Source organism: Trichomycterus rosablanca, chromosome 14 (assembly GCF_030014385.1).
Source record: "Trichomycterus rosablanca isolate fTriRos1 chromosome 14, fTriRos1.hap1, whole genome shotgun sequence".
Classification (NCBI taxonomy): domain Eukaryota; kingdom Metazoa; phylum Chordata; class Actinopteri; order Siluriformes; family Trichomycteridae; genus Trichomycterus; species Trichomycterus rosablanca.
Genome location: NC_086001.1, coordinates 15,765,325 through 15,791,414, shown reverse-complemented (window position 1 = coordinate 15,791,414; position 26,090 = coordinate 15,765,325). Strand labels below are relative to the sequence as shown.

General features: G+C 39.1%; 1 protein-coding gene across 2 annotated transcripts in view; it reads right to left on the bottom strand.

The window, feature by feature from the left end:
* Positions 1-26,090, bottom strand: part of nrxn2b (neurexin 2b) — an 810,738-nt gene that overhangs the window by 562,332 nt on the left and 222,316 nt on the right. Inside the window, exon 4 of one of the 2 annotated variants that reach the window (XM_063008256.1) lies at positions 4,027-4,044. The exons of the other annotated variant lie outside the window; for it this stretch is intronic. Within the exon in view, the coding sequence (XP_062864326.1) occupies positions 4,027-4,044 (18 nt within the window). The remainder of the gene's footprint in view (positions 1-4,026; positions 4,045-26,090) is intronic. 2 annotated transcript variants of the gene reach the window in all.

Below are 26,090 nucleotides of genomic sequence, written 5' to 3'. Positions count from 1 at the left end.
GGAGTCAATGCTTCAAGAACCACCACGCACAGACGTATGCAAGACATGGGTTTCAGCTGTCGCATTCCTTGTGTCAAGCCACTTTTGAACAAGAGAAAGCGTCAGAAGCGTCTCGCCTGGGCTAAAGACAAAAAGGACTGCTGAGTGGTCCAAAGTTATGTTCTCTGATGAAAGTAAATTTTGCATTACCTTTGGAAATCAAGGTCCCAGAGTCTGGAGGAAGAGAGGAGAGGCACAGAATCCATGTTGCTTGAGGTCCAGTGTAAAGTTTCCACAGTCAGTGATGGTTTGGAGTGCCATGTCATCTGCTGGTGTTGGTCCACTGTGTTTTCTGAGGTCCAAGGTCAACGCAGCCATCTACCAGGAAGTTTTAGAGCACTTCATGCTTTCTGCTGCTGACCAACTTTATGGAGATGCAGATTTCATTTTCCAACAGGACTTGGCACCTGCACACAGTGCCAAAGCTACCAGTACCTGGTTTAAGGACCATGGTATCCCTGTTCTTAATTGGCCAGCAAACTCGCCTGACCTTAACCCCATAGAAAATCTATAGGGTATTGTGAAGAGGAAGATGCGATACGCCAGACCCAACAATTCAGAAGAGCTGAAGGCCACTATCAGAGCAACCTGGGCTCTCATAACACCTGAGCAGTGCCACAGACTGATGGACTCCATGCCACGCCGCATTGCTGCAGTAATCCAGGCAAAAGGAGCCCCAACTAAGTATTGAGTGCTGTACATGCTTATACTTTTCATGTTCATACTTTTCAGTTGGCCAACATTTCTAAAAATCCTTTTTTTGTATTGGTCTTAAGTAATATTCTAATTTTCTGAGATACTGAATTTGGGGTTTTCATTAGTTGTCAGTTATAATAATCAACATTAAAAGAAATAAACATTTGAAATATATCAGTCTGTGTGTAATGAATGAATATAATATAAAAGTTTCACTTTTTGAATGGAATTACTGAAATAAATCAACTTTTTCATGATATTCTAATTTTATGACCAGCACCAGTATATACCCTTGTGTTCAGTCTTCCCTTGCTGCTGTCCTGTCTGTACTTAGGGTGGCCAGCCGTCCGGTTTTAGGTCGGACAGTCCGGCTTTTCAGCTGACAGTCCTCCATCCACGCAACGCTAGGACGGACACTTAAAAATCCTCCTTTTGGAGTGAACTGGTATCATTTTTTATCAATATTATCTGTCATTGGCTCGGGTACACATCAAAACAAATGTTTTGTATTTCATTGGTTTAACAGCCTCATTTCACTGCTTATAATGCTACCACTGGCCAATCGAAGAAGGTCCGCCCTTTAAATGCTAGTCTGAGATTGGGTGGTTGAATTTCGCCCGCTCGCTCTGGTCTGTATACACCTCTAATAGTCAGTCAGCTCTCATGCTCAGGAACGCTGTGAAAATGCCAAAAAGTAAACTTTTGGAGGCAGTGAGGAACGGACTTAAATATCAAAGGTAGACACAACATTTAGTGAGTAAAACAGTAATTTGTTATAGAATTCTTGCTTAAATTGGTCAAAAACTCTGTTACATGGATTATGGTTTCATTCTGTGTGTTGCAGTATCATGTCCCCCTGTTCCTGGTATGATGTCCTCCTTTTGGGTGTAATGTCTTCTTTCTTGTCATTCAGAAATTAGCATTAGCGACTAGCATCAGCATAGGTCAGAGTAGGGTTAGTTATGTCTATGGTATATGGTCTGTTCCCAGTTCATTCTGCTTGTCATTAACCTGATATTTCAGAATAGACCAGTGATAAACTCAAGCCTAGAAAAAGCCTAGATAAAGACAGGTACCACATCGCCCCTTGCTAAATTGGACAAATCTGTATTATATTAATTTACATTTACATTTTCGGCATTTAGCAGACGCCTTTATCCAAAGCGACTTACATTACAGTTACAGTATGAGCAATTGAGGGTTAAGGGCCTTGCTCAAGGGCCCAACAACATCAACCTAGCAGTGGTGGGGCTTGAACCAGCAACCTTTGGATTACTCCAAAGGTTGCTGGTTCAAGCCCCACCACTGCTAGGTTGCTGTTGTTGGGCCCTTGAGCAAGGTCATTAACCCTCAATTGCTCATAGGCCACTTGTCCTGTGCCTTAACCACTAGGCTACAGCTTGCCAATATTAATTAGGGGACTACTGTTTTAGAGAGCTACTTAGAGAGTTTTACATCACTATGAGATTAGCATGGGTGGAGTCCATTGTAAATATTGCTTTATTATAGACCACCTCTGAGCCCTGAAGAGAACCACTGTCTGAACTCTTGTTTTCTTTGGCTCTTGCTACAAAGATTTGCTAAATTCAAGAAAGGAAATTACCTTTTGGCAGCAAAAAGTACAAGACCTGAAAGTATTTTGAAGACTAAGATATTTTTAACATTTGGAGCAGAAAAGAACTGCTCAAAGGGATTTTCAAGGTAGTCATGGTTTTATCTAGTAAGCATTAGTAGCACTTGAGGAGCCAATTTATGTAAGTGTGTAAAAGCTTACAAATTATACGGCAGGCAAGGTAAGATGTTCATTCTGCTTGTTTTTATGTCTAGCCCCTCTATTTCTCTACATACTTTTTTAGCCTGCTTTCACCCTGTTCTCCAATGGTCAGGACCCCCCACAGGACCACTACAGAGCAGGTATTATTCAGGTGGTGGGTCATTCTCAGCACTGCAGTGACACTGACATGGTGGTGGTGTGTTAGTGTGTGTTGTGCTGGATAATACACATACATGCTGCTCACCTCACTGTCACTGCTGGACTGAGAATAGTCCAATTAAAAACATCCAGCCAACAGCCCCCCGTGGGCAGCGTCCTGTGACCACTGATGAAGGTGTAGAAGATGACCAACTTAAACAGCAGCAATAGATGAGCTGGTGGAAGTGTCTAATAGAGTGGACAGTAAGTGGACACGGTATTTAAAAACTCCAGCAGCGCGACTGTGTCTTATCCACTCATACCAGCACAACACACACTAACACAGCACCACCATGTCAGTGTCACTGCAGCGCTGAGAATGATCCACCACATAAATAATACCTGCTCTGTGGTGGTCCTGTGGGGGTCCTGATCATTGAAGAACAGGGTAAAAGCAGGTTAAAAAAGTATGTAGAGAAATAGATGGACTACAGTCAGTGCTTTTATATGGTAAGTGGAGCTGGTAAAATGGACAATGTGTGTAGAAACCAGGAGGTGGTTTTAATGTTATGACTGATCGGTGTACTTTATCAGGCTACACTTACCCAGGACATGGTACCCACCCATCATAAGGCTTTGTCCCCCATCAAAGACCCTCTGAATGCCCCTTTACACCAAAAATATTAAAATAATACTCAATGGTGGCTTTAATGTGGTCTTTTTATAATATATAAGGCAGATTGGGGCTAATATGTCAGTGGGACTTGCAGAAAGTGAGTTTGACATTGCTAGTTCATTGGACTGAGTTAGAAAGCAATGCCTAAAAAACAAGAAAAACGCTAGTAGCATCCCTACTATATAAGCCACAGTGAAATAACTCCACCAGACTGCTGTGTTGTGCCACAGTGACACATTTTCAATCCAATCACAGTTAACAAAAGCTGCCAAATGCTCTGTTTTGATTTTTTTTCTCTGTGTTTTGAGCACACAATCAATCTAAACTAGCATTATCTAGATCGGAGTTCTAGCACCAAGCCGGTGTGTAGTGATAAACAAAAAGAAATACAATGTGTGAGAGATTATAGTTATTACAGACGTGAGGTTGCTTTGTTGAGGTACAATTTTAATCTGGTTGTGTCTGGTAGAGTGCCATAGTGCTTATTACAACGGAATGAGAGAAACCGTTTAAGTAGCTTGTGTGTGTGTGTTTGTGTGTGTGTGTGTGGTGATCATATGTGTTTGTGTAAATACTGCAATCATGACAGATTGTGGTGACTGGATTTGACATCAGTGCCAAGAACGTGACCTTCAAAAATGCAGTGTGATCTTTCACAATGAAGTGGGAAGAAGAAAGGAATCTAACACACAAGCTGACTTACCCACTTGTGATGAATCACCTATAGAGAGCGAGCGAGCGAGCGAGAGAGAGAGAGAGAGAGAGAGAGAGAGAGAGAGAGAGAGAGAGAGATTAAACACAAAACGTACAGTTTTACAGTTCACACATATTTGTCACACAAAGCAATTTTACCTGGATCATAAAATGTCAACCTGGGTCAATAACAATATTTCCCAGAGTCAAAACCAACATGTGTCCTGGTGCCTGATGGATTTTCAATCTTCCTCTATTACAAACATGCACTACACTAAGACTGAGACTTTATGACAATACACTCTGAGCAACTGACGGTTCAGGGCCTTGCTCAGGGGCCCAACAGGGGCAAGTTCACTGTGGTGGGGCTTGAATCAGCAACCTTCTGATCACTAGTGAAGTTACTTGACCACTGAGCTACCACTGCCCTCATGTTACTCTTCTACAAATCAGTTTACTGGACTAACTGGGTGTTTTAATGGAAATACTAAGTAGTTTACTGGACAAAGTGAGCATTTTACTGGACAAAGTGAGCATTTTACTGGACAAAGAGAGCATTTTACTGGACAAAGTGAGTATTTTACTGGACAAAGTGAGCATTTTACTGGACAAAGTGAGTATTTTACTAGACAAAGTGAGCATTTTACTGGAAAAGTGTGTATTTTACTGGACAAAGAGAGCATTTTACTGGACAAAGTGAGCATTTTACTGGACAAAGTGAGTATTTTACTGGACAAAGTGAGCATTTTACTGGACAAAGAGAGCATTTTACTGGACAAAGTGAGTATTTTACTGGACAAAGTGAGCATTTTACTGGACAAAGTGAGTATTTTACTAGACAAAGTGAGCATTTTACTGGAAAAGTGTGTATTTTACTGGACAAAGAGAGCATTTTACTGGACAAAGTGAGCATTTTACTGGACAAAGTGAGTATTTTACTGGACAAAGTGAGCATTTTACTGGGAACTCGGGTTTCCTCCCACAGTCCAAAGACATGCAAGTGAGGTGAATTGGAGATACAAAATTGTCCAAGACTGTGTTCAATATAACCTTGTGAACTGATGAATCTTGTGTAATGAGTAACTACCTGTTCTGTCATGAATGTAAGGTCAGGTAACTGTCAATCAAGAGAGAGAGATTACACACAACTGAGCAAGGCTGCACAGAGGGATACTCTGGAGCTCTGCAAAGTGTGTGAGGTGAATAAATAGAAATAGAACCCAATCTGCAAATGTCTAATTAAGGTAGAACAACACTGTGACTAAAAGCCACTAACAAAAAGAGGATAGTTGCAAATAATAGGTGACTAATTTAATAAAAAAAACAAGGTTATAAACAAAAGACAAAAAACATCTGCATCCTGCAACAGAAAAACTTCATAGAAAAGGGATAGGGCAGAAATAAGAACCTTTCACAATGTGACAGGCTACTCCAGCTGTCTGTGACAATGGATTTTTGGGTACATCCTGCTCAGAAAAAGAGATGTCACATTGCATCTAGAGGCCGAACATGCAGTGACACAGAAGCGAGTTCCCAGGAATCAACAGAACGCTGACAACCCTCAGAAGAGAGAAACTGGACCTCAGAGAAATGCAAATGTGCCAACAAATGAGCTGGAAAATAAGACAGAGAGAAGCTGTAATATATAGGGAACCTTTCACTTGAGGCAACTTAGCGCTTATGAGGAGCAGGTGAATGTCAATCAAGAGAGATTGAAAAATCACATGCAACTGAGCCTCCGTAAGCAATCTGCCACCAAACTAGGCTGCACAGAGGGATACAAGGCACAGGTGATTGTCAACTGAAAATGGAATTTTTCAAAAGCAAATTAAACTACACAATGCAAACCTCCACTCACATATGCACCTTATTTAATAATGCAAAAAAAAAGGATTTAATCAGTATTCGGTGATTAATTCTGTGTCACTACTTTTGCAAACACATTTTTCCTCATATTTAATTATATAACAGCTGCAGATAATGAAGCCAGTCTCGGCATAATTGATATTTCAACAGAAAATGTGTGGAAATATTTGAAATCCTATCTGTGGTAAAAATCCAATAATATATGACACAACTTACACAACACTAAACCAGCAAACCCACTGTTTGTTTTTAATTCTATTAATTTTTTATTATTATTTTATATTTAATTGATTGTTTTTTACATTTATTAATTTATTTTTTATTTATTTATTTATTTTTATTATTATTTATTTAATTTTTATTTTTGCATGCTAGACTTTAATTGGGACTGGTAAATTATATGGCACTATTTAACCCTCCAGTGATACAATAATACAATACAGCCTCTTAATCTGAGCATCTCTTTTTTTTCAAGCCCCTTCTTCAATTCTTTAGCCTGCAACACAGCCAACGAACTCCACCACCGTCCATCCATCTACCTTTCCGCTTTTTATTACTGCCTGTATATAAGAAACACTGCTGACCTCTCTCAGGCCAGAGAGAAAATTGAATCACACACACATATAAATGCAATACAGTTCACACACTCACATACACACACATACACACACAATGCAGTGAAGAGTTGTAATTGTTGACCAAAACTACAATAAACAATGGTACACAGTGGTGCATTGAGAAACAGTTGTATGTTTAAGCTGCATCAGGCCGGAAGATTTCACACATGATTAAAATTTTGGGCACCTATGGGCACCAAATTCAGAATCAAAACCCCTCTATACGAGGCACAGTCAAAGAAATAGGACTCAAAGGCTTAAAGGCTGTTTATGGTAGAACAGGGCATCATTGGATTAAACTTCTCTGTTCCATTACTTGAACACGCCAAATGTGACAGTTTGACTTTACATCTATAAGGTGGACCAACTAGGTAGAATTGTCTAATAGAGTGGACAGTGAGTGGACACGGAAAACTCCGTCAGTGCTGCTGAGTTTGATCCACTCATACCAGCACAACACACACTAACACACCACCACCATGTCAGTGTCACTGCAGTGCTGAGAATGATCCACCACCCAAATAATACCTGCTCTGTGGTGGTCCTGTGGGGGTCCTGACTATTGAAGAACAGTATGAAAGGGGGCTAAAAAAAAGTATGCAGAGAAACAGATGGACTACCTTAGATTTAATACTTACTTATGGTATGAACATAGACAACCTGGTAATTGTACCACAGAATGACTTAATTTCTGATCACTCCCTACCAATGTTAATTTGAATTTTTTTTCATGACGAAAACGAGACGATAACTAAATAAAAACTACATAAAAGGATAAAAACTATGACGAAATGAATCGACACTTTCGTCAACGAATAAAAACGAGACGAAAATGTTTGGCAGGAACGACATCCAATCAGAACTGATTTAGTTTTGTGGAAGGTAGGGACAAGTTAGGAAGAGATCCAATTATAACTACTTTAGCGTATGTGGAGGGGTGGGACAAGCCGATTAGCCATCCAATCAGTACTAATCTTTTGCGGTACCGCAGTAAGAGCACACTCGCACACATTTGATCTAAACCCGGGAAGACCAGACTAGCCTGTAAACTGTCGTTACTCATGGAACTAGATTAACTCCACAATGTCAACAGGGAGAAAGAGGAGAGTCGATATCTGGACACATTTCTCATTTGATGTCGTGAAAAACAAGACGATGTGTAAACCATGTGGGGCATTGTGTGTATTGCACATTCAAACATTAATAATACTCCATAACTGGCTAAAAATGTTTCATTTTGTGTAAGTGTATATAATGACTTAAATAATTTAAGGGAAGTGATAAAAAAGCATTTACATTTTACACCCTTTATATTTATTTTAGGGCGGCACGGTGGCTAAGTGGGTTGCGCTGTCGCCTCACAGCAAGAAGGTCCTGGGTTCGAACCCCAGGTGGGGCGGTCCGGGTCCTTTCTGTGTGGAGTTTGCATGTTCTCCTCATGTCTGCGTGAGTTTCCTTCGGGTGCTCCGGTTTCCTCCCACAGTCCAAAGACGTGCAAGTGAGGTGAATTGAAGATAAATTTGTCCATGACTGTGTTCGATATAACCTTGTGAATCAAATAAACTTGTGTAATGAGTAACTACCGTTCCTGTCATGAATGTAACCAATGTGTAAAAACATGATGTTAAAATCCTAATAAACAAACAAACAAACAAATATGTATTTTAGTCGACTGAATCGACTGCAGATTTAGTCGACTAAAGTCTTATGATAATTAGTCGACTAAAACTAGACTAAAACTAAAACAATTCAGATGACTAAATTACGACTAAAACTAAATGACATTTTAGTCAAAAGACTATGACTAAAACTAAATCAAAATTTGCTGTAAAAATTAACACTGCTCCCTACTAATTTATGAAGTGTCCCTATCCAATAATATACAGCAACCACATCGTTTTAAATGTAAGCGCACTATTAACATCTGCAACTGCAGCAGCGTTCATAAACTGCCTACCAGAATTATCAAATATATCAGCATCAGAACCTAAAGAACTAGATCAGGCAACTCAAAACCTAGAAACCGTACTGCGCACAACCTTAGATAACGTAGCCCCACTCAAAACTAAACTGATTAGGGAGAAAAAACTTGCTCCATGGTACAATGACCACACATGAGCACTTAAACAAGCAGCACGGAAATTAGAACGCAAGTGGCGTCACACTACACTGGAAGTGTATAAGATTGCTTGGAAAGATGCTCTAACTGAGTATAAACATGCACTTATAAAAGCTAGATCTTTATATTACTCGTCCCTAATAGAGAAAAATAAGAACAATCCTAGATTCCTTTTCGAGACAGTGTCCAAATTAACTAAAAATGTCAATGAAACTGAATCTACTATACCACCCGACTGTACCAGTGATGATTTTTTAAAATTCTTCAATGAAAAGATAGAAAAAATACGACTTCAGAGTCAGAGTGTGTCACCTGCCAATGTTAAGTATGAACTCACTCTGAGCAGCATTGGTGAGAATAGTGATGATAATAGTAACAAGGTAATCCAACTAAATTTCTTTAATCCAATCTCCCAAAATGAACTATGTTGATTAAATCATCGAAGTCATCATCGTGTATACTCGATCCTGTTCCAACTTGTTTACTTAAAGATCTACTCCCAGCTATTGTAGAGCCCCTGCTTACATTAGTCAATGCATCCCTTAGCCTTGGGTATGTACCTAAATTTTTTAAAAGTGCCATTATTAAACCCCTGATTAAAAAACCTAATCTTGATCCACATGTACTAGCTAATTATAGGCCAATTTCAAACCTTCCTTTTGTCTCTAAGATATTAGAAAAAGTAGTTTCCAAACAGTTATGCTCTTATTTGAATGAAAATTGTATTCATGAAAAATTTCAATCTGGATTTAGACCCAACCATAGTACCAAAACCGCATTAATTAGAGTAGTTAACGAGTTGTTAATGTATTCTGATAATGGATGTGTCTCTTTTCTAGTTCTATTAGATCTTAGTGCAGCGGTAAGAAAATACAGTAGGTGTTAAAGGACTCACACTCTCTTGGTTCAAATCATATTTGACTGACCGCTCTCAATTTGTTTATGTAAATAATAAATGCTCGGAAACTACAAAAGTAAAGTGTGGTGTTCCACAGGGGTCGGTACTGGGACCGCTATTATTTACACTCTATATGCTTCCACTAGGTGAAATTATTCATAAACATGGCATAAATTTTCACTGCTATGCAGATGACACACAGCTATATATATCAGCCAAACCAAATGATACTGACACAATCAGTAAGATAGAAAATTGTGTAAACGACATAAAAAACTGGATGTCATATAATTTTCTTTTACTTAATTCAGATAAAACAGAGGTTTTACTTGTTGGCTCTAAAGCTGCAAGAGACAAGTTGTCTAACCTGGTGCTAAACCTTTTCACTTTCTCTGTTACTCCCAGCCCAGATGTAAAAAACTTAGGTGTCACAATAGATTCAGATCTTTCCTTTGATACACATGTCAATAATATTACTTGAGTTGCTTTCTATAATTTGCGTAATATTTCTAAAATAAGAAATATACTATCTGTTAATGACGCCGAAAAACTGATCCATGCGTTTATAACTTCTCGTTTAGATTATTGTAATGCTCTTCTAACTGGACGCTCTGGTAGATCCATAAACAAACTCCAGTTAGTTCAAAATGCAGCAGCTCTAGTGCTAATTAGAACTAGAAAATTTTATCATACCAGTCCTGTTCTATCATCTCTTCACTGGCTGCCAGTTAAATTCTGCATTGATTACAAAATACATTAACTAACCTATGAAGCACTACATGGTCTGGCTATCTGAGTGAGCTTATTAATCACTACAACCCAGCGCGTCCACTTCGCTCACAAGATGCAGGGTAACTTATAGTTCCTAGAATTAAAAAGATCACGGCTGGTGGAAGAGCATTTTCTTACAAAGCTCCACAACTTTGGAATAATCTTCCTGCCTCTGTTCGGGATTCGGACACAGTCTCAATGTTTAAGTCTAGACTGAAAACATATTTATTTTCTCAGGCTTTTGATTAGTATAGAAAAAAAGGTGCAGAGCTTGGGGGTTCTTGGTCATAGAAACTTGTGGTGATCAGGGATGTTGGGTTGCTGTCGTTCTGCCTCTCTTGTCCGATCACTCAGGTTTGGGTAGGGGAGGTGGACGCTGATGTCCTATGAAAGCCTTCATGACCTTGTTACCTGCTTGCTCTCCCTTTTAGTTATGCTGTAACAATTAGGGCTGCCGGAGTCTAAAACTCTTTGTAAAACTGTTTTACTCAACTAGCATTGTACATTATTAACTACATTCTCTATTGTTTTACCCCAAGGGCATTCTGATGGAAACCTGTTTACCCGCCGAGGTTAAGGATTGAAGTCGAGACTGCAGTGCCAACGATGCTGCTCCTGCCGGATGTGACGGGTCTGGAGTAATTGCACCAAGAATGACAAGAACTCACTACAGACTTTATTAAAGACTAGACCGAATAACAACTCTATTATTATTATTTATTTATTTATTTATTGTCAGTTATAACTTTTAGTTCATTTAATTCTGTGTTTGTATGATTTGTGTAAATCTTATTTATTTAAAGTATCCTCCAGACCACCCAAGAAGGATGGGCCCTGCTGAGTCTGGTTCCTCTCAAGGTTTCTTCCTGTAATTTTCAGGCAGTTTTTCCTTGCCACAGTCGCCCTCGGCTTGCTCAACAGGGGTTTTTGTATCTGTTGGTCCTGGATTTTGTAAAGTTGCTTTGAGACAATGTCTATTGTAAAAAGCGCTATATAAATAAAGTTGACTTGACTTGACTACAGTCAGTAATTGTAGAACTACAAAGTGCTTCTATATGGTAAGTGGAGCTGATAAAATAGACAGTGAGTGTAGAAACAAGGAGGTGGTTTTAATGTTATGGCTGATCGGTCTTTTATATATATATATATATTAGGGCTGTCGAAGTTAACGCGATAATAACGCATTAACGCAATCTCAATTTAACGCGATTAAAAATAATAGTGCCATTAACGCAAATTCTAGTTCATGTTGAGACTTGACTGGTAGAACCAACGTTTTAATGTCGGACTTGCCACCGTTGTTCATTTGCGGTTTGTTAAAATAATATAACTGAGCGTCGTAGGGATGCACTTGCATAATAAAGAAATAAATACACGGTATATTCACAAGTTGTCGGGAGCAAAACACTTTATTAACTTAATCTGTTACGGCACTGAATACCGGAGTCAAGCACGCTAGTCCATGAACTATGGAAGCCCCAAAAGGGTCAAAACACACTCACTTCGTGTAGAAACGTCCACTTTTCACATTTCACTTAAAAAACCTTGTTTTCTATAACATTTACACAGATTTTATTTAATGCGATTAATCGCGATTAACTATATGAAATTCTGAGATTAATCGCGATTAAAAAATTTAATCGTTTGACAGCCCTAATATATATATATATATATACAGGGGTTGGACAAAATAACTGAAACACCTGTCATTTTAGTGTGGGAGGTTTCATGGCTAAATTGGACCAGTCTGGTGGCCAATCTTCATTAATTGCACATTGCACCAGTAAGAGCAGAGTGTGAAGGTTCAATTAGCAGGGTAAGAGCACAGTTTTGCTCAAAATATTGCAATGCACACAACATTATGGGTGACATACCAGAGTTTAAAAGAGGACAAATTGTTGGTGCACGTCTTGCTGGCGCATCTGTGACCAAGACAGCAAGTCTTTGTGATGTATCAAAAGCCACGGTATCCAGGGTAATGTCAGCATACCACCAAGAAGGACAAACCACATCCAACAGGATTAACTGTGGACGCAAGAGGAAGCTGTCTGAAAGGGATGTTCGGGTGCTAACCCGGATTGTATCCAAAAAACATAAAACCACGGCTGCCCAAATCACGGCAGAATTAAATGTGCACCTCAACTCTCCTGTTTCCACCAGAACTGTCCGTCGGGAGCTCCACAGGGTCAATATACACGGCCGGGCTGCTATAGCCAAACCTTTGGTCACTCGTGCCAATGCCAAACGTCGGTTTCAATGGTGCAAGGAGCGCAAATCTTGGGCTGTGGACAATGTGAAACATGTATTGTTCTCTGATGAGTCCACCTTTACTGTTTTCCCCACATCCGGGAGAGTTACGGTGTGGAGAAGCCCCAAAGAAGCGTACCACCCAGACTGTTGCATGCCCAGAGTGAAGCATGGGGGTGGATCAGTGATGGTTTGGGCTGCCATATCATGGCATTCCCTTGGCCCAATACTTGTGCTAGATGGGCGCGTCACTGCCAAGGACTACCGAACCATTCTGGAGGACCATGTGCATCCAATGGCGGTGCCGTGTATCAGGATGACAATGCACCAATACACACAGCAAGACTGGTGAAAGATTGGTTTGATGAACATGAAAGTGAAGTTGAACATCTCCCATGGCCTGCACAGTCACCAGATCTAAATATTATTGAGCCACTTTGGGGTGTTTTGGAGAAGCGAGTCAGGAAACGTTTTCCTCCACCAGCATCACGTAGTGACCTGGCCACTATCCTGCAAGAAGAATGGCTTAAAATCCCTCTGACCACTGTGCAGGACTTGTATATGTCATTTCCAAGACGAATTGACGCTGTATTGGCCGCAAAAGGAGGCCCTACACCATACTAATAAATTATTGTGGTCTAAAACCAGGTGTTTCAGTTATTTTGTCCAACCCCTGTATATATATATATATATTAGGGCTGTCGAAGTTAACGCGATAATAACGCATTAACGCAATCTCAATTTAACGCGATTAAAAAAAATAGTGCCGTTAACGCAAATTCTATTTGGCCCTGCGAGTCATCCGTAGTTCATGTTGAGACTTACCAGCGTTTTTCATTTGCGGTTTGTTATCATAATATAACCGAGCGTGTAGTGATGCACTTGCTTAATAAAGAAATAAATACACGGTATATTCACAAGTTGTCGGGAGCAGAAAACTTTTATTACTTTTTCTGTTACGGTACCGGACAGCTGGAGTCATCGCGTTAGCCAAGCATGCTAGTCCATGAACTATGGAAGCCCCAAGGGGTCAAAACACACTCACTTCGTGTAGAAACGTCCATCAAATGTCACGATACAAGCACAGAAAAGTCTGTTACAATAACTACGCCTTATCCCACCTAAAGCACCGCTGATCTACAATGTTTGGAGAAATTCTAACCTACAATCTGACATATATACGAAGTCAGGGGTCTCTGCTGGATAGTATTTCTGCCTAGTATGTGAGTGAATTACAGTTTTCTCTTGTCCCAGCAGTTTTTAACATCAGTACATTTAGCATAAAATGTGTTCACCATTTTAACTGTAACATTTCACTTAAAAATCCTTGTTTTCTTCTTTTTTTAAAAAAATGCGATTAATCGCGATTAACTATATGAAATTCTGAGATTAATCGCGATTAAAAAATTTAATCGTTTGACAGCCCTAATATATATATATATATATATATATATATATATATATATATATATATATATATATATATATATATATATATATATACAGTATATATACAGTATATATATATATATATATATAATAACCTTTTTTACCTACAAGGTCTTTAGAGAAGAAATGTTCTTACACAATGCATGCATGAGTTTATTTTATGAGCAGGACAATGTCCCTGAAGAGTCTGAGTGCTAAGGTGAAGTTTTTGAGGACATTTTATTTACTCACAAGTGATTAATGCAGAATGAACAGTGTAAAGGAAATAAAGGATGGAATTTCTGAAGTAACTTTTAACCCATAGCATAGACTGAGCATCAAAATTCAATTCCATATAACATGTCCCTTTTCTAAAGTGTACAGTAAATGCAATGATGTGAATTTCAAGAGGTACAAGGGGCAATATTTTACTGTAGAACCAAAGCATGAGAGCTTTTTTATTGCACATTTAAAGCGATAAAATGTATAAATGGATATCATTTAGACACCACAAGCTAGACACATAAGTACTTAATTACAGCTGTAGACATCTACAATAAATAACTATTTGTTTATTGCAAAATTGAGGTTTAATTTGGACCCATTACTCATTGGTAATTGTTTAATTGGTTATTCAAATTAGGTACTTTGACCATCTTTTTTTCGGAAACCACTTGAGTTATTTTGACTGGATCTAGTGTTGCACTAGTGTTGTTTGCAGAAATGCAACCCTATACCATAACCTCCATACTATAGTGTGATTCTGGTGTTTTTAGAATATACACCGATCAGCCAAAACATTGAAACCACCTCCTTGTTTATCAGCTCCACTTACCTATAGAAGCACTTTGTAGTTCTACAATTACTGACTGTAGTTCATCTGTTTCTCTGCATGCTTTGTTAGCCCCCTTTTATGCTGTTCTTCAATGGTCAGGACTCTCCCAGGACCACTACAGAGCAGGTATTATTTAGGTGGTGGATCATTCTCAGCACTGCAGTGACACTGACATGGTGGTGGTGTGTTAGTGTGTGTTGTGCTGGTATGAGTGGATCAGACACAGCAGTGCTGCTGGAGTTTTTAAAGTGTCACTGTAGTGCTAAGAATGATCCACCACCTAAATAATACCTGCTCTGTAGTGGTCCTGTGGGGGTCCTGACCACTAAAGAACAGGGTGAAAGCTGGTTAAAACAGTATGTAGAGAAACAGATGGACTACAGTCAGTAATTGTAGAACTTCAAAGTGCTTCTATATGGGAAGTGGAGCTGATAAAATGGACAGTAAGTGTAGAAACAAGGAGGTGGTTTTAATGTTATGGCTGATCGGTGTGTGTGTGTGTGTGTGTGTATATACAGTGTATCACAAAAGTGAGTACACCCCTCACATTTCTGCAGATATTTAAGTATATCTTTTCATGGGACAACACTGACAAAATGACACTTTGACACAATGAAAAGTAGTCTGTGTGCAGCTTATATAACAGTGTAAATTTATTCTTCCCTCAAAATAACTCAATATACAGCCATTAATGTCTAAACCACCGGCAACAAAAGTTAGTACACCCCTTAGTGAAAGTTCCTGAAGTGTCAATATTTTGTGTGGCCACCATTATTTCACAGAACTGCCTTAACTTTCCTGGGCATGGAGTTTACCAGAGCTTCACAGGTTGCCACTGGAATGCTTTTCCACTCCTCCATGACGACATCACGGAGCTGGCGGATATTCGAGACTTTGCGCTCCTCCACCTTCCACTTGAGGATGCCCCAAAGATGTTCTATTGGGTTTAGGTCTGGAGACATGCTTGGCCAGTCCATCACCTTTACCCTCAGCCTCTTCAATAAAGCAGTGGTCGTCTTAGAGGTGTGTTTGGGGTCATTATCATGCTGGAACACTGCCCTGCGACCCAGTTTCCGGAGGGAGGGGATCATGCTCTGCTTCAGTATTTCACAGTACATATTGGAGTTCATGTGTCCTTCAATGAAATGTAACTCCCCAACACCTGCTGCACTCATGCAGCCCCAGACCATGGCATTCCCACCACCATGCTTGACTGTAGGCATGACACACTTATCTTTGTACTCCTCACCTGATTGCTGCCACACATGCTTGAGACCATCTGAACCAAACAAATTAATCTTGGTCTCATCAGACCATAGGACATGGTTCCAGTAATCCATGTCCTTTGTTGACATGTCTTCAGCAAACTGTTTGTGGGCTTTCTTGTGTAGAGACTTCAGAAGAGGCTTCCTTCTGGGGTGACAGCCATGCAGACCAATTTGATGTAGTGTGCGGCGTATGGTCTGAGCACTGACAGGCTGACCCCCCACCTTTTCAATCTCTGCAGCAATGCTGACAGCACTCCTGCGCCTATCTTTCAAAGACAGCAGTTGGATGTGACGCTGAGCACGTGCACTCAGCTTCTTTGGACGACCAACGCGAGGTCTGTTCTGAGTGGACCCTGCTCTTTTAAAATGCTGGATGATCTTGGCCAGTGTGCTGCAGCTCAGTTTCAGGGTGTTGGCAATCTTCTTGTAGCCTTGGCCATCTTCATGTAGCGCAACAATTCGTCTTTTAAGATCCTCAGAGAGTTCTTTGCCATGAGGTGCCATGTTGGAACTTTCAGTGACCAGTATGAGAGAGTGTGAGAGCTGTACTACTAAATGGAAGACACCTGCTCCCTATGCACACCTGAGACCTAGTAACACTAACAAATCACATGACATTTTGGAGGGAAAATGACAAGCAGTGCTCAATTTGGTCATTTAGGGGTGTAGTCTCTTAGGGGTGTACTCACTTTTGTTGCCGGTGGTTTAGACATTAATGGCTGTATATTGAGTTATTTTGAGGGAAGAATAAATTTACACTGTTATATAAGCTGCACACAGACTACTTTTCATTGTGTCAAAGTGTCATTTTGTCAGTGTTGTCCCATGAAAAGATATACTTAAATATCTGCAGAAATGTGAGGGGTGTACTCACTTTTGTGATACACTGTATATATATACATATATACAGGTCCTTCTCAAAAAATTAGCATATTGTGATAAAGTTCATTATTTTCCATAATGTAATGATAAAAATTAAACTTTCATATATTTTAGATTCATTGCACACCAACTGAAATATTTCAGGTCTTTTATTGTTTTAATACTGATGATTTTGGCATACAGCTCATGAAAACCCAAAATTCCTATCTCAAAAAATTAGCATATTTCATCCGACCAATAAAAGAAAAGTGTTTTTAATACAAAAAAAGTCAACCTTCAAATAATTATGTTCAGTTATGCACTCAATACTTGGTCGGGAATCCTTTTGCAGAAATGACTGCTTCAATGCGGCGTGGCATGGAGGCAATCAGCCTGTGGCACTGCTGAGGTGTTATGGAGGCCCAGGATGCTTCGATAGCGGCCTTAAGCTCATCCAGAGTGTTGGGTCTTGTGTCTCTCAACTTTCTCTTCACAATATCCCACAGATTCTCTATGGGGTTCAGGTCAGGAGAGTTGGCAGGCCAATTGAGCACAGTAATACCATGGTCAGTAAACCATTCACCAGTGGTTTTGGCACTGTGAGCAGGTGCCAGGTCGTGCTGAAAAATGAAATCTTCATCTCCATAAAGCTTTTCAGCAGATGGAAGCATGAAGTGCTCCAAAATCTCCTGATAGCTAGCTGCATTGACCCTGCCCTTGATAAAACACAGTGGACCAACACCAGCAGCTGACATGGCACCCCAGACCATCACTGACTGTGGGTACTTGACACTGGACTTCAGGCATTTTGGCATTTCCTTCTCCCCAGTCTTCCTCCAGACTCTGGCACCTTGATTTCCGAATGACATGCAAAATTTGCTTTCATCCGAAAACAGTACTTTGGACCACTGAGCAACAGTCCAGTGCTGCTTCTCTGTAGCCCAGGTCAGGCGCTTCTGCCGCTGTTTCTGGTTCAAAAGTGGCTTGACCTGGGGAATGCGGCACCTGTAGCCCATTTCCTGCACACGCCTGTGCACGGTGGCTCTGGATGTTTCTACTCCAGACTCAGTCCACTGCTTCCGCAGGTCCCCCAAGGTCTGGAATCGGCCCTTCTCCACAATCTTCCTCAGGGTCCGGTCACCTCTTCTCGTTGTGCAGCGTTTTCTGCCACACTTTTTCCTTCCCACAGACTTCCCACTGAGGTGCCTTGATACAGCACTCTGGGAACAGCCTATTCATTCAGAAATTTCTTTCTGTGTCTTACCCTCTTGCTTGAGGGTGTCAATGATGGCCTTCTGGACAGCAGTCAGGTCGGCAGTCTTACCCATGATTGCAGTTTTGAGTAATGAACCAGGCTGGGAGTTTTTAAAAGCCTCAGGAATCTTTTGCAGGTGTTTAGAGTTAATTCGTTGATTCAGATGATTAGGTTAATAGCTCGTTTAGAGAACCTTTTCATGATATGCTAATTTTTTGAGATTTTGGGTTTTCATGAGCTGTATGCCAAAATCATCAGTATTAAAACAATAAAAGACCTGAAATATTTCAGTTGGTGTGCAATGAATCTAAAATATATGAAAGTTTAATTTTTATCATTACATTATGGAAAATAATGAACTTTATCACAATATGCTAATTTTTTGAGAAGGACCTGTATATATGTGGAAATGCTCTTACTTTCACTATTAAACGTATCCCTGAGTTCTACTGTAGTTTTTCTACCATTTGATTTCACCAAACGTTTAAGTGATCGCCGATCACCATCATTCAAGATTTTTTTCTGACCACATTCCTTCCTCGAAGTGGGGAAACAACACGTCTTCTGCTGTTTGGGGACCCTGATCACATCCAGGGAAGGATGGCACACATGCTCTATCTGAAGCGTACATCCACCGACCCCTTTTAATTTGCTCATGAGGCCAGTCTTGCTTATGGAGAATCACACACTGATATCCGTACAGGCGCCTCACTGCCAATTGTGCATCTAGGCAGCGCCTAGCAGAGCTGAGATTAAAACTTGTAGAGTTCAGCAAAATATCCTTCTGTGCCACCGGGTACCAGCTTGAGACCTTTATTGGCTATTAAGAGTAATGTCACTCACTTTTTTATCCGCTTATCCAATCAGGGTTGATGGGAGGCTGAAGCCTATTTCAGCTTTTCAATAGGCGCAAGGCACACAGTAACAACCTGGCCAGTCCATCGCAGGGCAGTCACACATACACACACACACAATTATTCACCTATAGGGCAATTAAGTGTCTCCAATTAACCTGACTGCATGTTTTTGGACTGTGGGGGGAGAAAACCCATGCAGACACGGGGAGAACATGCAAACTCCAAACAGAAAGGACCCAGACCACCCCACCTGGAGATCGAATCCAGGACCTTCTTGCTGTGAGGCGACAGTGCCACCCACCGAGCCACCGTGCCACAAGATCTGTATAACTATTGAAGTGTATATGTGCACTGACGGTATATCAAATAAAAAAGTAGCTAAATGTAGCTAAAATCTCTTTACCTTTTAATGATATATTTAATGCTCTAAGCCTGTGATTAACACACATTGACTTATTTTCTAAATGTAGTTCTGACAGCTCCACTTAATGACAACTTGTCAAATCTCAGTGAAATAACAAGCTTTTTTGCTTTAGACCTGGAAAAATGTGTAAATACTGACTACCAATCCTAATTACACATTTTGCCCCAGCCTTCTGTCACGAATGCAGCCTCTCTGTGCTCCCGGAGCTCCTAGCCATGTTTATGTGCCACGGCCCTCTCTCTGGGAGCACGTTTAGGGTTCCTAGTTGACACTCCTTCGCTATGATTGGTCAGTGAAGCTGATGATGCACAGCTGAACCTCATAAGGTTCTATACTCAGTGTATTTAAGGACTAATAGTCATGGTGTTTGAATGCTCATGCTCTTTTTTAGTGTTAGTCTTGTTTAGTCTTAGTGTTCTTAGTTTAGGATCCAGGATCGTTTAGGGTCAGGTTTCATGAATGTTTAGATTAGCAATAGCGGTTAGCTTAGCATTTAGCATAGGTCATGTGTTTGTCTTGTTTTGTGTTTTGTTATTATTAAATTTTGTTAAACATCTCTGTATGTGGGTCCACCCCCTCTTGTCACGTCCTAGGCATTTGTTACACCTTCAAATCAAATGTTTAGTTACTTTATTTATTTATTTTTAAATTTCTTACCTAATTTTAACTGACTTTAGTTGGTACTTTAAGTGCAGGTAGTGAATTTTGCTTTTTACAGTTTATTCCCCTCAATTTTTGCAGTCTAACTTGTACATAAACCGTACTATGAGAGTGTCTATGGAATAGTGCTTGGCTTTGGGCTATTTCTTTTGTTTTTTTATAACAACCAGGGACTAGGTGGTCTGATCTCCTGTTTGAGTGTTAGATTTTCAGTCTGGGCTTCCCCATGGCTGTCCACACCACACAGCCTCAGAAAAAAAAAGGAAACTAAGAGTATGGTCACTACAGAATACAAATGCTGTATAACCAAGATCCAATCCAATAATCTATTAAATCCATTTTTGTTAACTCCTCAGATACATTATATAACCAAACGTATTTGGACACACCCAATATAAATACAAATGGTTTTAAAAGAGTGACCTCTTTTCAGCACTTTACAGTCACTTTTCTGAGAAGGCCTCTCACAAGGTCATTAAAGCCCCAATTTCAGTTTCAGTTCATTCCAAAGCTGTTCAGTGGGGCTAAGGTTGGGGCTCAGTGCAGGCCACTGGAGTATCTTTGAACTTTAAGGATTATAAAAAACATTAAATTCAGTTAAGAGCCATAGAATCTTCATAGACAAAGACTGGAAATGACTAACAATGTCAGTGATTTGCATCATGGAGACCTAAATGTCTGGAATTGTAAAGTAAATAGTGGTAGGAGCAACAACAGTACAGTTAAAAAGTGGTAAACAATCCAAGCTTAAGAAAATTGCACATAAAATCAATATTCTTAATATTCAATATCTCTAAAATACTACAACACTAACCACCAAGTTCCAGTGTGTACACAGAATCAAAATTAGCCCAAGAGTTGTATACCAAGGTGTTCAGGCTACAGAAAATGAACTGGTGTAATGCACACAACAGTTGGACTCTTAAGCAGTGAAAACACTACAAGTCTCAAATGTATAATGCCGGAAGTTAACTGATATATGCTTGGAACTGTTTATTAGGGGTTTGCCTGCAAAGAGGTTTGCTTGTTTTCTCATTGTCCACGTCTTTTTTCTCTGGGTTCTCTACTCATTTTCTTAAAACATATAGTAGGTGGATTGGCTATCTTAACTGGCCCTAGTTGTGAGTAAGTAAATGTGTCTATGTGTCTGATACACTGTTTTACCTAGCACCCATTTATTCCAAGTGGTGTCTGACTCACTACAACTCTACAACCAAGTGGAGGGCGGCACGGTGGCTAAGTGGGTAGCACTGTCGCCTCACAGCAAGAAGGTCCTGGGTTCGATCCCCAGGTGGGGTGGTCTGGGTCCTTTCTGTGTGGAGTTTGCATGTTCTCCCCATGTCTGTGTGGGTTTCCTCCGGGAGCTCCGGTTTCCTCCCACAGTCCAAAGACGTGCAAGTGCGGTGAATTGGAGATACAAAATTGTCCATGACTGTGTTCAATATAACCTTGTGAACTGATGAACTAATGTAACCAAAATGTAAAACATTAATGTAACCAAAGTGTAAAACATGACGTTAAAATCCTAATAAACAAACAAACAAACAACCAAGTGGAAATAAATAAAAGGTCTATAAAAAATGGGAACTTTTATATATCCTTGGTTTCCAAAAATTAGCTCTCAAAGCTCACGGATTGTGAATGTTTTTCAAACATACTTCTCATTTTCTTTACATAATAAGATGGCAAGATTTATGACAAATTGCCTTTGAGTGTGAAGGAGTGTGGCGAACACCAATTATTTTTGGTATAAATTCTGGACCCAGTGGCTTAGTTCAGGAATAAGCACTTACTAAAGTTAAACAAATGACTCAGTCAGGTGTACATTGTAATTTGGTCATGTTATTTATACATTCATTCATTTATTGTCTGTTTTACCACTGATTTATCCTATTCAGGATTGCGGTGGATCCAATTCAATGGGCAAGAGACAGGAATCACCCCGGACAGGTTGCCAGTCCATCGAAGGGCAAACACACATACACACATTCAGACACAGTGTTTAGGGGGACTCAGGGAGACACTGGAGAACATGCAAACTCAATATAGAAAGGACCCTGCCTGCTCCACTTGGGAGTCAATATATATACTGTATATATAGACTGTGTGTACAAAGGGGAATGACCAATGATCCGATTGGGTTACTGCATTGCACCCAGTGATTTTCAGACAGGCTGAACCTGCCGCACCTCTGACCAGAATAAAGCAAAGGTGAAACATTAAAATTAAATGAATATTCAAATATATAAAAATTAAAAGAAATGAGTAAACTGTTAACAAGATAAAGGATTTAAATGAAGATAAGCTTTATATTTACTTTTTTGATATATCTCACCCTGTATTTTGCTCACAACCTGATCTGATTATTTATGTCTGTTCTAAATTTAGCATAATGATTTCAGATAGATAATATTATGGTGAAATAACTTAGAGATACTTATTCTCGAAGCTCCGCCCACATGACTGATGGATATTAATGATTATTTAATGAAATTTCAAATAAGGTTTAATAATTCATTAGGTTTGACTGCTCACTATGTTAATCAAGTGATGGATGTTGCCCCAGGGTGGTGTAAAATCATATGTGAGTCTTTATATTTAAATGTTACATTAAATAATACACACATCTATTAATGCATAATCATTCTTGTCTGTTGCAGAGAAATGAAATGACAATCTGAAGATTATGCAGAGAGACAAAACACACACACACACACACATTTGGGAATATTGTATATTAATGGCACAAAACAAGTAGGAATTGTTGCAAATAACACAATCATTATTTACCCAGTGATGTTACTGCATTATATAAATCAGTTATTATGAATACATTTGTATTTTGTCAGGTTCTATCTACCTACCTACCTACCTACCTACCTACCTACCTACCTACCTACCTACCTACCTACCTACCTACCTACCTACCTATTTATCTGTCTGTCTGTCTGTCTGTCTGTCTGTCTGTCTGTATGTGTCTATGAATTGCAACTAAAATGCCACAGATGTTAAATACAGATTTAGCTTCAGTATCTGCTTTTTTCCTGACATTGCAAACAGGATTACACACTGGACAGGGCACAGATTTATCACAGGACATTCTAAACTCACCCATTCACACACACTGACTGTCTGATGAATTTTGCCCCTTTTGCAAGTCGTTATATTTAAATGTTACATTAAATAATACACACATCTTTTAACACATAATCATTATTGCAATCTGAGATTATGCAGGGGGACAAAGCACACACACACACACACACACACACACACACACACACACACTGAGAGTATTGTATATTAATGGCACAAACAAATCGAAATTGTAGCAAATAAAAAACATTAATTACCCTGTAATGTTACTACATTACATAAATCAGTACTTCCAAAAGAAGTACTTCAGGTTATTATGAATATTTTTGCATTTTAGTGTCAGGTTTCACCCATCCATCTATCCATCCATCAGTCACTGGCTGGACTGATGGATTTTTCACTATATGCATGTCTTTATATTTAAATGTTACATTAAATAATACACACATCTTTTAACACAATCTGAGATTATGCAGAGGAACTAAACACACACACACACACAGAGACAATTGTAAGTTAATGGCACAAAACAAGTAGGAATTGTAGCAAATATTATTTACCCAGTAATGTTACATAGATAACATAAATTAGTACTTCAGTTATAAGAAGTACTTTAAGTTATTATGTATACATTTGTATTTTATTGTCAGGTTTTTTCTATCTATCTCTCCGTCTGTCTATCTATCTATCTGTTTATATGTCTATGAATTGCCACTAAAATGCTACTGATCATTTAGCTTCAGTATCTGCTTTTTCCTGACATCACAAACAGGATTACACACTGGACAGGGCACACATTCATCAAATGGCATTCTAGACTCACCCATTCACACACACTGACTGTCTGCCTCATTCACATACTAATTTAGTAATTCACTGACTTACAGATTCATTCACTCACTGATTAACTCACTAACACAGTGACTCTCACTCACTAACTCATTTAACTACTAACTCACTGGCTGGACTGACAGATTTTGCCCCAAGGTGGTGTGAAATCATAAGCAAGTTTTTATATTTTATATTTGTATGCTACATTAAATAATACACACATTATTCTGGCAATCTGAGATTATGCAGGGGGACAAAAAACTCACACACACACACACACACACACACACACACACACACACACACACACACACACACACACACACACACACTGAGAATATTGTATATTAATGGCAAAATGAAGTAGGAATTGTAGCAAATGACAAACATTATTTACCCAGTAATGTTACTCACTTACTCACGCATTCACTGACTTAGTAAATGTAATTATTTATATCTTGCTGTTATTTGAACAGTGGACGATGGCTCGCTTGGGTAGCACCGTCGCCTTACAACAAGAAGGTCCTGGGTTTTATTCCCAGGCAGATCAATCCGTGTCCTTTCTGTGTGGAGTTTGCATGTTCTCCAGTCCAAAGACATGCAGTCAGGTTAATTGGAGATACAAAATTGACCTTATATGTGTGTGTCACTTAGTTATAATTAATGACAGAGGTTTCATAAGAAACCTAAAGTCCTTTCATTTGCTGTCACTAACTCTTGCTTCAATTTAGTAAGCACTCAAACTGTCATCTGTAAAAAATTTAATAAATAAATAAAGGCTGGAACGGTGTTTCTGTGAAACAGGCTTTTTATTATTTCACTTTATATTCAAAGTCAGCTTGGCATCAGATGTGCAGACATTCAAAGAAAAAGTCAAGCAGAGTAAAGACAGTTTTTTTTTTCTTTGTCAGTGTGTCATGTCTGTTCGCTGTCTTCTTAAAAAAAAAAAGACATGCTGGAGCCAGCAGTAAGACAGGCCGTATAGTGCTCATTTTATTAAATGCTTCACTTTCCACCAAAAATGTAAAAAGTAATGCCACTTTTAAATCTGAAAGCGATTTCCAGCATTTGGAGAAATGATGATGATGATGTTCCGCGGGGTGTCCTGTCACAGCGTAATTATTTTGCCATTCTGTCAAATGTAAAGCGCCTCACAAATCGTAAACACTGACAAATTGCAGAGAAAATGGGATAATAAATAGTCAAATAAACAAAAGAGATAATCTAGCTTTTTTTTGTTTGTGGGACATTTTAATCGATAATGTTTTAAAGTTTTAATATTAAGCTCATGTCTAAAGCTTTAAGAAGTTTGTTTTGCCTCTATAACAATGTAAGTGGTAGACAAAAAATAATTTAAACAGTAATTTAATTTGAACTCACAAGTTTGAGAGGTCAGCTCTGGTGGATTTATTAGGATATATTATATATATTTTATTGCGGTTTGCTACGCAGTGTGCTGCTTTGTTTTTCTGATCTTTTTGAAGATTTAAAGACTCCTTTCCTAGGAAACTTTGATGTTTTATGCCTAGATGTGAGTATTGCAAATTATATTTTGATTATAATTATTCTTGGTATAATTTCTCTTTTTGGAAACATTATGGAAGGTATATGCTAAATGCTAATTTTCTTTGTATATTTACATTGCTAATGCTATATGCTAATTTGCTTTGTATTTTTACATTGCTAATGCTATATGCTAATTTCCTTTGTATTTTTTCACTGCTAATGCTATATGCTAATTTCCCTTGTATTTTTTCATAACTAATGCATGAACATTCCTACCTTTGTAGAAAAGGAGTTTATTTGGAATCAACTACCCTTTATTAACTGCTGGATTTTGAAAAAGGACATTCAACTTTAATAAGGAGTAACTAAGGGTATGGATATAGACTGCATTATATGGAATAACTCTGATTCAGTTGAAGTGGACTTCCGGTAAGGCGTATAAGCTTTGGACCTTTCAAAGTCTTCTTTGGTCAATTTTTTATTGGACTTATTTTGCATCATCTGGGGAAGAAGTTATTTGTAAATATTTGGTTTA